Source organism: Rattus norvegicus, chromosome 13, assembly GCF_021556685.1.
Source record: "Rattus norvegicus strain SHRSP/BbbUtx chromosome 13, alternate assembly SHRSP_T2T, whole genome shotgun sequence".
Classification (NCBI taxonomy): domain Eukaryota; kingdom Metazoa; phylum Chordata; class Mammalia; order Rodentia; family Muridae; genus Rattus; species Rattus norvegicus.
Window position 1 is genome coordinate 68,190,673 of NC_141546.1, and position 12,006 is coordinate 68,202,678.

A 12,006-nucleotide genomic window follows, 5' to 3' on the forward strand; every position below is an offset into this window, starting at 1 on the left:
ATATATGCTAATAGCTACTTACAGAGATTTATGTGAATTTACAACTTACTAAATTTAAAAGACCAGCCTAGGGGCTGGAGAGATGGTTCAATGGTTAAAAGCACTGACTGCTCTTCTAGAGGTCCTGAGTTCAAATCGCACAACCAGGGTGGCTCACAACCATCTGTGATGCAATCTGATGCCCTCTTCTGGTGCATCTGAAGAAAGCTACAGTGAACTTAGATATAATAAATAAATCTTTAAAAAGAAAAAGACGGGCTAAAGAGATGGCTCAGCAGTTAAGAGCACTGACTGCTCTTCCAAAGGTCCTGAGTTCAAATCCCAGCAACCACATGGTGGCTCACAACCATCTGTAATGGGATCCGATGCCCTCTTCTGGTGTGTCTAAAGATAGCAACAGTGTACTTATATTCATAAAATAAAAAAATCTTAAAAAAAAAAAAAACAAGCTTCCTCTTCTAAGATTATAATAAAGTTGGCCACAACTTCTATAAAAAAAACAAGAAGTAAAAAGAAAAAGACGGGTTGGGGATTTAGCTCAGTGGTAGAGCGCTTGCCTAGCAAGCGCAAGGCCCTGGGTTCGGTCCCCAGCTCCGAAAAATAGAAAAGAAAAAAAAAAAAATAAAAAAATAAAAAAATAAAAAAAAAGAAAAAGACTAGTCTAGTGGTACAAGCTTATAGATCAAACTACTTGGTAGGCTGAGGCAGCAGGATCACAAGCTAAAAAAAAAAACCCATGTTAATACATTGAGTTCCAGGACTGTACAACCGTGACACTGTCTTTAAAAAAATTATGTACAGAATGGACTCTGTAAGCTTAAACACAAAGCAAGCCCAACCCAAAACCTTTCCTTTAACACTGCTGGGATTGCATTTCAACAACTAGGGGCCTAAGTTATAGAGGTGGAGGGAGTCCAGGACATCAAAGTGATCCCATGGTCACTTAAAATTCACAAATAACCTAAAAGTAGCTATAGGTACTCACTACTACGTGACTGAGATTGAAACTGAATGCTGTTCACTGTTGAATAAGCAGTTATTAGCAAATCAAATTCCATCAACATGCCATACTAGTATTCAGAAAATGTGTACAACAGACAGCTATAACCAGAATTTCTTTCATCCCCTCTACAAAATTTCTGTGCACTCATTTTACCTAAACAATGCCAAGGGTCAGTTCACAGATTTTAACTCAAGGCTCAGTTGTACTACATAATCAAGGTTGGCTAGCAGATCTCACAATACCAGGTTATAGGGATTTATTTTCTCAAGTGATCAAGTCAACTGTCTCATGCTAAGTAATGATTATTACAAGATAGCATGAGAAGTCCAGTGAACAAACAACCAATGGGATGAGTAAATAAAAGATCCTATGATAATGAGAAGTCAGAAGTTAGTTTGGCTATCAAACCTGGTAACTGTCCTTAATCTAAAATCAGTGTATATAAACATGGGGTATCTGTATGGGTATAAAAAAATAAAAATTTAAAACAATGAAGTCTAAAAACTAGATGTGATAGTATAAAACTATGTGAAACCCCAGTATTTGAATGGGGGGGAGGGGATGATCAAGCCTGAAGCAAACTACCACAAAAGAAATACTATCAGGGCTGAAAAGACAAGTTAGTGATTAAAACTACTTGCTTTCTTTTCTTACAGAAAACCTGGGTTCAGCTCCCCGCACCCACATGGCAGCTCATGAGCACCATGCACACAATTAGGGCACAGACATATATTTGCAGGCAAAACACTGATACACATACCTTACTAAAAGGAAAATAACAAAGTGTTGGGAACTTACTTGCAGGAGTCAATGACATAAACAACATCATTTATGGTAATGCTTGTTTCAGCAATGTTTGTGGACAAAATAACCTGCAAAAAGAGTATAAAATTATATTAACTAAAAACTTTCTGCTTACCAACAATCACCAGGGAATCATTCAAACCACTTAATACAGCAACAGAATTAAAAAGAAAAAAATAATCGGGGTTGGGGATTTAGCTCAGCGGTAGAGCGCTTGCCTAGCTCTCTGGGTTCGGTCCACAGCTCCGAGAGGGGGGGGAAAATCAACCAAACAGAAAGAGAAGAATTTTTTCCTATTTAATTTTTGATACTTAAGGTTTCTCCTAGTAGCTCTTGGAACACTATTACTAGTTCAGACCCATATCATATATGATCTCATTGTGATGCCATATTTACCTTGGTTACTCCATCTGGTACTGGATCAAACACTTTGCGCTGTTCCTCCCGAGGAATCTGAGAATGGAGAGGTAGAATCTGATACCGGTGACTTCCTACAACACACAAAGGTTAAGGACAAAACCTAAGCTGGTTTAAAATATGAGAATGTTCTCCATTACACACACTTTCATCTAATAAACATGAGCCAGGACAAAAGCAAAAATACTCAAAAGGCAATCTAGAACAAGAGTAATCATACCGAAATGTGAGTTATTTTCTAAATGCTTCTGCATAGTATAAATCAAGTTCCAGCCAGGTAAAAATACCAACACAGCTCCAGGAACATTAAGGGTTTCAATGTATTTAAGGAGTGCTTCAATAAGTTCAAAGGGAGTTTCCTTTTCATTCAACTGAGACATGCTCAACTTTGTTTCTGGTCCATATTCGTCACCACATATGAGATTGCAATTTGCCTACAAGAAAAAGGAAAATGATTTATTTGCCATAATTACTATAGCTCTTAAATTTCTTACTTTTTCCACACAAGTCACATCTAACATTACTGTCTTAGGATAGTCACATACGTCGCTAAGAAACCTTAGTTCTGAACTAGAGATGGTCAGCATGTAAATACCCATTTCAGTTACTTCCACCCAGGCGGTTCACAACTGCCTATAACATCAGAATCAAGGACCAACACCCGTTTCTGTGCCCACAGAAGCACTGAACAGGGCTGGAGATGGCTCAATGGTTAAGAGCGCTGACTGTTCTTCCAGAGGTCCTGAGTACAAATTCCAGGGACTATAACATGGTGGTTCACACTTCTAGTGTGTCTGAAGACAGCTACAGTGTACATACATCTAATAAAAAAATCTAAAAAAATAAAAAAAGCACCTGAACAAATATGTAATTAAGTCTATAGAGCAAAGAGATTGATACCCATGAATAAAGATAGAACCTATGGTAAAAATATACTATTTTCCTGAGGAAGTATAGCTAAAATCCAACTTCAAACTTTACATTTGATTCTGAAAGGTTTCTACCCATTAACTTCTAAATATCTTTGGAAATTTTCTTTACAATGAACTATGCTAACTACCTACACTGATTGCGCCCTTTTTATAACCCAGTCTGGCTTTGAACATGTAATATCTGTTGGTGATCTTCAAGTATTTATTTACCTTTGGAAAACTTTGGCTATCTTAAAACAGTTGTTAGCAGAGGATGACCTAGAACTTCTTACTTCATCCCAACACACTCAGAAATTTCACATTTTTAAAAAAGATTTATATAATACACGTGAATAAACCATCTATCTGTCTTCAGTCACACCAGAAGAGAGCATCAGTTCCCATTACAGATGGTTGTGAGCCACCATGTGGTTGATGGGATTTGAACTCAGGACCTCTGGAAGAGCAGTCGGGTGCTCTTAACCTCTGAGCCATCTCTCCAGCCCGCAGTCAGAGCTCTTAACTGCTGAGCCATCTCTCCAGTCCAAAATTTCACATTAAAAAAAAAAAAAACCTCTCCATCTGGCCGTTATGTTATAGATAAGGTAGACCTGGTGGTAGAGAGTCTTTGTACCACCAACTCCGTGGAAGCTAAAGTAGCAGCAATTTAAAGACTGGAACTGAAACCCTATCTCAACCTAACTACTTAACTTTGCTCCCCAGGACCCAGTGTCAAAGGAAAAAACATATTCCTTCAAAATGGTCTTTAAATGTCTCCCCCTGGCAAACATCCAAATAATCTCTTTTTTTTTTTTTGGTTCTTTTTTTTCGGGGCTGGGGACCGAACCCAGGGCCTTGCGCTTCCTAGGCAAGCGCTCTACCACTGAGCTAAATCCCCAACCCCTCCAAATAATCTCTTAAATGAACAAATTTTACAAGTTAAAAAAAAAAAAAAAAAAAGGCCTGGGTTCAAATAATACCCAACATCGAGAGTCCTGAACTGAATTCCGACAATGAATAAAACTGAAATTTATTTTAATTTTCCAGGTACTCTGACACAGAGAAACACAAAGACTTCTTATACTGGAGACTATATAACCTCAACAGCCTTGTCATTGAACCAGAGATTATTTGAATTATAGACAGTGATCTAAGATATCACAATTATTTTTATTTACTCATTTATTATATATAAGTACACTGTAGCTGTCTTCAGACACACCATAAGGGGGCATCGATCTCTTTACAGATGGTTGTGAGCCACCATGTGGTTGCTGGGAATTGAACCCAGGACCTCTGGAAGAGTAGTCGGGTGCTCTTAACCGCTGAGCCATCTCTCCAGCCCAGATATCACAATTTTAAAGGACCCTGCAATGCCAATTAATTCATTCTATGCTTCAACTAAGCCATATGTCTGTTCTCCATCAGATATTCTCATATTAAAATGCTTCAGACTTTTGGGTGTAGAAAGAAATCTACTTACGTCATCATCTTCACCACCATCATCCTCTTTATCCTTCTTTTTCTTGTCCTTTGGAGGAGGAATGAATTGGGTCATCTGAATGCAATCTTCCAGAAAATATTCTGTCAGAGAAAATCAAGTTAGTCAAGAACACAATAATTTACAAATGATACAGCTGTAATTCACTTGCTAATTCCTTTAATCACCATCAACTTGAGTCTTCACAAACTGTAAGAATTCATAGCAGTAGAAATTTTCTAATTAAATTTCAACAATGGAAACTTAATGTACGTATCCCCTTGGATCCTGGAAAAAGGTGACTCATGAATATAATCTTACAAAACCAGCTGGGATCTCCTCTTTATACACTGTTATACTCTCCACCAGGATCTCAATGCAATACCAATCAATGTATCTGAAATTCTAATAGGTCGAGAAGCATCTAATTTATATCTTGCCTATCTTCAACCACAAAGTGACCGCCCAAGATTACAAACCAGGGCTTGGGGATTTAGCTCAGTGGTAGAACGCTTGCCTAGCAAGCGCAAGGTCCTGGGTTCGGTCCCCAGCTCCAAAAAAAAAAAGATTACAAACCAAAGGCACATACACCTCCACCTAAATTACCTCCACCTGAACAATCGTGTTTAGTGTTAAGCTGAGCTCCCTTGCCACTTGAACTATACTCATCAGGAACCATTACTATCACATTTAATCATCTGCGTTGGAGAGTCAAGTCTCATCTACAAGAAAAATCAACTACACATACTACTTAGAAATCTGTAATTATCACTTATTTAACTCCCTATTCAGTATATATTCATATTTTAAACTTTGGGTTTACTCAAGTACCATCATTTACCATCATTAACTTTCCCCTTAAACTGTACCCATCACTTTCTGCCTGCAGATTGGGATGTAAGCTCTCAGCTACTACTTCATGCCTGCCTGCTTCCATGCTCCATAATCATGAAGTAACCCAAAACTGTAAGCAATCCTTCAATTAAAAGCTTTTCATGGGCTGGAGAAATGGCTCAGTGGTTAAGAGCAATGACTGCTCTTCCAGAGGTCCTGAGTTCAATTCCCAGCAACCACATGGTGGCTCACAACCATCTGTAATGGGATCTGATGCCCTCTTCTGGTGTGTCTGAGGACAGCAATAATGTAGTCATGCATAAAATAAATCTTAAAAAAAAAAGCATTTCATGCCTTGGTCATAGTATCTCTTCACAATCAAGATAAAAGTTAACTACAGCACTATCTGCAACTTTATAACAACTTTAGTGACTATCCTCTACCATCCATTAATCTATTTCTGAAGAGCAAGATAGCAAATACTAGAACTTTAAAACCCATACACAAAGAAATACATTAGTTTCTGCTTCAGAGGTACATTTAACTTTTTTAATCTATTTATGTACATGTTCGTGTGGTATCTTCCAAATTACTTCCAAATTCACCAAACCTGAGCTCACTCATAAGCCAGCAAACTAGAGAAAATTTCACCATAGCACTCCAGCCCCAAGACTGTAAGCCATGTGTCACACAATACACGAACAATAGATAGGGATTTAAATTCAGGAACTTTTGCTTACACAATAAACAGTGAATGCGCTGTTTCTCAATTGAAAAATCCCACCCACACAAATTTTACCTTGAACTGGGAAAGTCCTTCCATAAACTTCAATGATGGGGCAATTGAAGAAATATTCACAGAACATGGTGGTATCAATAGTTGCAGACATAAGAACAATACGAACTTCAGGATAAGCCAGAACCACGTCACGCAGTACTACTAAGAGGAAGTCAGTCTATTGAAATAAAAATACAAATTTAAAGAGAGGGGTTATTAAAATAAACCTGTTAAGATTTGTGCTAGTCATAAGACACCATGAAATTCAGTTTCAAAGATCAGAACGAATTTCCATTTTGAGATGGGATGTTACTATACAATCACACTTGACTTTAAACTTGTGAGTCTCCTGCCTATATAGTCCAAGGGCTGGGATTACAATCATGTACTGCTGGGAAATCAAACTTAGGGGTTCTATGTATCCAAGGTAAGCATTCTATCAACTAATCTTCATCACCAGCCCTTCCTTTGTTTCTGTTTGTATATGTGCATCCTTTAAGGGAAAAAAGCTTAAGGTATATAAATAATTTATCTACATTAGTACAATTAAGTTTATAGTTGTACAACACAATTTTCATTAGAAACATGATAAAAACTAGTTCTAGCAGCACCAAAACAACTTAGTTTTGTAAAGTTTAAATAAATGTCTACTAAACAATTGTCCTCAATTACACTTAATAGTTCTTTCCTATCAATATATACCATACTTGTAAGAATTTGAACACAACTACCTAGGGTATGAATAAAGCTACTCCCCAAAACAATGAAGTTATTAAATGAAAATCCCAGTGCTAAGATTGATCGTTTAGGTAAATAGTGGGGCATCTGCTTTAATTGCAAGGTCGGGATTTGATACCCAGCAGTTTTAAAACACACTCATCCAATAGTGTGCTCATATTCCCTACTTATTTTCTTTTTTCTTTTTTTTTTTCTTTTTTTTTCGGAGCTGGGGACCGAACCCAGGGCCTTGCGCTCGCTAGGCAAGTGCTCTTCCGCTGAGCTAAATCCCCAGCCCCCCCTACTTATTTTCAAGACCATGTAAATCCTATTTGTAAAACAAATAAATACAAATGCTACCTGTGTATGCAGAGCACGCACAAAGTGTTTGTTAGAATGGCTATTGTAACAGCAACCTAGGGACAGCTTCAATGACCAAACTAAACTGACATCCTTTTAAAGAGACCACACTTGATTTTAATCTATAACTAAGGACATTGTTATAGCCAGGTGATGGTGGCAAAGCCTTTATTTAATACCAGCACTCAGGAGGCAGAGGCAGAGGCAGAGGCAGTTGGATATCTGAGTTTAAGACCAACCTGGTATACATAGAAAAATACCCAACTGAAAATGCAAATGAAAAAGATAAAGTTTTACACTGTCAAACTTTGAATGCCAGAATTGTATATTGGTTTACTAATCAAGAGTAAGAATGGTAAACAATTATAATTTTGTTTTCCATGATTATCACTAGCATCTGAAATGAGCTATCAATAACCACCACCATTTTGCTAAAAATCACAGAATTTGTGCTCGCTTCGGCAGCACATATACTAAAAATCACAGAATTTATCACAAAGAAAAACTAAAATCCCTCCAGCTACTCAAGTCATAAATCATTACTAACTCAGCTATTAAACGATGGTTCTCTAAGTTAGCATTTACCAGTAGAGTAAGAAAGCAAGGATTTGGGGTTAGGGATTTAGCTCAGTGGTAGAGTGCTTGCCTAGCAAGCGCAAGGCCCTGGGTTCAGTCCCCAGCTTGGGAAAAAAAAAAAAAAAAGCAAGCAAGGATTTGATTTCTCCTGTTAAAGGGGAAAAAGTCATGCAGAGATTACTTACATTAATATCTCTTTCATGAATTTCATCTACAATAACATGACTGATTCCTCGAATGCCTGCTTCTAGTTTTCTTAGTAGCACACCTTGGGAAAATAAAAAAACAAAAAACAATTATAAGAGTTTTGTTACAGAATCAAAGAAGCAACAAACCAAAAATTTAGCTGCAGGTTGGTGGCTCTTGCCCTCGTGGTCATCTCAAAGCAGCCAATGAAGCAAACACTAACTCTGTTTTCACACAATCCTTGCATTGTACAGGAAAGGGCTTACTTGGATAATATGCAAGTAGAAATATCTTGGGTTTTGTTTATTTTTGAGACAGTTTCTCTGTATAGCTATGATTGTTCAGGAACCCACACTGTACATCAGGCTGGCCTTGAACCTGTCTCTACTTCCAGAGCTCTTGAATTGAAATGAATACCAACCAACAGTTTTTTGTTTTCTTTATAAAAAGTTGACAAACTACAAATGAAAATACACCACTGACCTACAGTACAAAACATTATACTGGCATGAGGGCGTGGAAGTATAGACTCAAACCGGACACTGTAGCCACAGCTTTTTCCAGGTTCTTCTCCTCTCTCATAAGCAACTCGCTCAGCCACCGCAACTGCACTGATCCTTCTGGGCTAAAACAGAACACAAATATGGTATGAAATTACAAAATTAGTTTTATTTGTTTAATAGTGTCTATGTGATATGGGTGATAAAACCTACATAACATGCTAGGCAAATGCTGTATCACCAAACTGAACACAGCAGTTTTCTAAAAGGGTCTGATTATATAGTCAGGTTTCATGTAGCTTAGGAACAGTGAAATGATAGAAACGATTTTCATCAAGTTTGAAATTTTAATTTTAATAAATGAAGATATAACTATATAAACACATAACCACTTTATTTTAAGAGTAAGCAATTGCGGGGTTGGGGATTTAGCTCAGTGGTAGAGCACTTGCCTAGCAATCGCAAGGCTCTGGGTTCGGTCCTCAGCTCCAGAAAAGGAAAAAAAAAAAAAAATGATTAAGAGGAATGGCACAAACCTACAAAGAACTCTTTCTTACAAATGGCTGTACTTAGAGCGAGTTTGAACCAAAAGATGATTGGTTCACTTTACTTCTTCAAGGACTCACATACACAAATCTTTGAAAAAGTTAGTTGTCAACAAAATGATAGGTTTAACCACATGTACCTTGAGAATGTTAAGAGACTTTAAATTATGCTGCTAAAAATATAACTACATAGACAAGATTGATCAGCCCCTCTAACAATCTATTTAAAACTCCGATCATAACAGTTCTCACAGTCAATTCCTTCCCCTAAGATGTTCTGGCCCAACATTTTTAATGTGTTTATAAATAGTGATCTATAAATAAGCATGCTCAAGGATGTCAACCTTGTACATAATATCTAATAAGTTTCTTAATGTACTCTGCTTCCTGTGTTGATACAGAAAAGTGTTATTCAGTGATCTTACTATAAATTAATTGTTCTTTCTCATCCTTGGACTTAACTTTTGCTAACACACGCAAAACATGTCTGGCTATCTAATGTTCTTTCTGCAAACCCACATAGTCTAAGCCTAGGATGAACTCATATGTTGCTAACCAATTTCCACATTCCGTTTTAATGGCTTAACTAAGATGATAGCTTTCTGGGTTGGAGAGATGGTTTTTCTAGAGGTCCTGAGTTCAATTCCCAGCAACCACATGGTGGCTCGCAACCATCTGTAATTGTATTTAATGCTCTCTTCTCGTGTGTCTGAAAACAGCTATAGTGTACTCATATGACTAAAATAAAGAAAAAAAGATAGCTTTCTTTCCATGCTATCACTTTTAAGTTAACAATACACCTTAAAGCTGCATTCATACTTAAATGCAGAGTAACACTGCCCTACATACAAGTTTCCCGCTAAATACAAATTTATGCACTTTAAAAATAAAGCAATTAAAGCAATGATGTATACTACTAATGTAGAAATACCCTTTGTAAATGCACACAAAATAAGGTTCATTATCCTCTTACTTGAATAAGAATCCCTACACTGCTCTGACTCTCTTGCTTCCTTCCCTTACTCCCCACTCTCCTCACACCCCCTATTTCCCGCCCAGAGCTCAGGGCCAGCCCCTACTCCTCTTCTCTCTCTCTCTCTCTCTCTCTCTCTCTCTCTCTCTCTCTCTCTCTCTCTCTCTCTCTCTCTCTGCCTTTCTGTCTCTACTAACCTCTCAACTCCCCTCCTCATGCCTTAAATAAATTCTATACTATACTGTTATGTCCCTCAGGAGGAAGGGATGCCTCAACATAGGCCTGCAAACTCGCCCCTTTCACCCACACCTTACACCTTCAAAACATATCCCTGGTTTCATTTTATAAAACACAACACCTGTGAGGCCCCTTCACAGATACTTGGCATGCTCACACCGAGAGGCACATAGCTAAAAATAAGATAAATTTCATTTAAAATGTATGGAATTTCGCTGGCATGTATGCTGGTACCACATACACACACCAAACTAATTAGGGCTCAGTAGTTAAGTATACTAGCTCCAAAGACAAAGACCTACACTCAGGCAAAACAGTGTTTCTGTTTAACACTCTTGAAAGCTTACTTGGCTACATCTCAAACAATTGCCAGAACTCTATAAACCCCAAGACAAACTCATACAATGACTTACCTGAGTCACAACAATATTGCACTCAGCTGCTCTGTCATTCTGGATGAAGTCATCCAAAATGTATTGTGGAACTTGCGTGGTTTTACCACAACCAGTAGCCCCTCGGATAATCACAACTGAATTTTGACTAATGGCTTCCAGAATTTCAGCTTCAAATTTCTTCACAGGAAGCAACTCTCTCTCTTGTAACACCTGGTTCAACAAAGATAAGTCATTTAAATCATTTCCATAAAAAAGTACTGCTTTCTAACTGGTTTAGGACTTGAAATATTTCAAAGAATGAAAACATTTTTATCTAATAAAATCTATTCCCACTACAATGTTCTTAAGAATATAGCTTGTGGTCTTAATACCTCAATTTCTCCTTAAATTTTAGGTCTCCAAAAAAATAAAATGTATTATAATTACTTGCAAAAAATGTTATCACTTTACATTTGCTATAAAATATTCAAAGTATATATTTAATATTGTATAACAGTACTATCAATCATTCATGGGTCCTGATTTAATAGCCACTATCATAGTTAGCTATAATTAACAATTATAAAAACCTGCCATTCAACCTAACAATGTATTTAAGCTCTAGACAATATATGTAAGAGATCTTCAACACTCACACTCTGTAAATTATGATCCTGTTCCATCTGGTATGCTAATTCATTCTTAAGGTCCATGCTTATTTGTTCTGTAGAAGCCTGTAAAAAGAAAGCATTCAAACAAAATCTATTCACTTCTGACCTAAAAAAAGATACAAAGGAAAATATAGAACTAATCTTAGAACCATATTGTACTTACATAAGCAAGGGGCCCCTCATCAATGTTGCTACTTGTCCAAGGATTCCAGTTGGACTGTGGGGGTGACCAAGGAACCACTCCCACTGCATTTTGCCTCTGAGATGGTTCAAAATGAGCCAATTTCCCAATGTTGAGTATAACTGGCATAGAAGGATCAACAGGCTATTTAAAAATAAAAAGCAAAAATAAATAAAAAGACATGATCCTAAGGAAAGACTTTAAAAACAAGGTAAACTGCAAAGCTACATGCTTACTGGGGGAACAATTTCCAGATCTAGCTCTTGAACCACATTTTGCAACTGAAGCTCCAAATCTGGGGAAAGGAAAACTTTGTAAGGCTCCACCTACAAAGAAGGAGCAAAGAAAATCATGAATATACCCATGAATATAATTTAAAACTACTAATTTCACCTAAACTAACATATAGCTGACATTAGGGCTATTATTGATTGCCAGAAACCAACAACTCTCTAAGTC

At 37.2% G+C, this 12,006-nt stretch overlaps 1 protein-coding gene across 3 annotated transcripts in view; it reads right to left on the bottom strand.

The window, feature by feature from the left end:
• Positions 1 to 12,006, bottom strand: part of Dhx9 (DExH-box helicase 9) — a 36,597-nt gene that overhangs the window by 7,948 nt on the left and 16,643 nt on the right. For all 3 annotated transcript variants that reach the window (XM_087580830.1, NM_001395556.1, XM_087580831.1), the window contains 11 exon segments: positions 11,784 to 11,873; positions 11,530 to 11,691; positions 11,352 to 11,429; positions 10,735 to 10,926; positions 8,550 to 8,691; positions 8,066 to 8,148; positions 6,249 to 6,405; positions 4,619 to 4,719; positions 2,445 to 2,658; positions 2,204 to 2,298; positions 1,802 to 1,875 (listed from right to left, as the gene is read on the bottom strand). In XM_087580830.1, the coding sequence (XP_087436956.1) occupies positions 1,802 to 1,875; positions 2,204 to 2,298; positions 2,445 to 2,658; positions 4,619 to 4,719; positions 6,249 to 6,405; positions 8,066 to 8,148; positions 8,550 to 8,691; positions 10,735 to 10,926; positions 11,352 to 11,429; positions 11,530 to 11,691; positions 11,784 to 11,873 (1,388 nt within the window).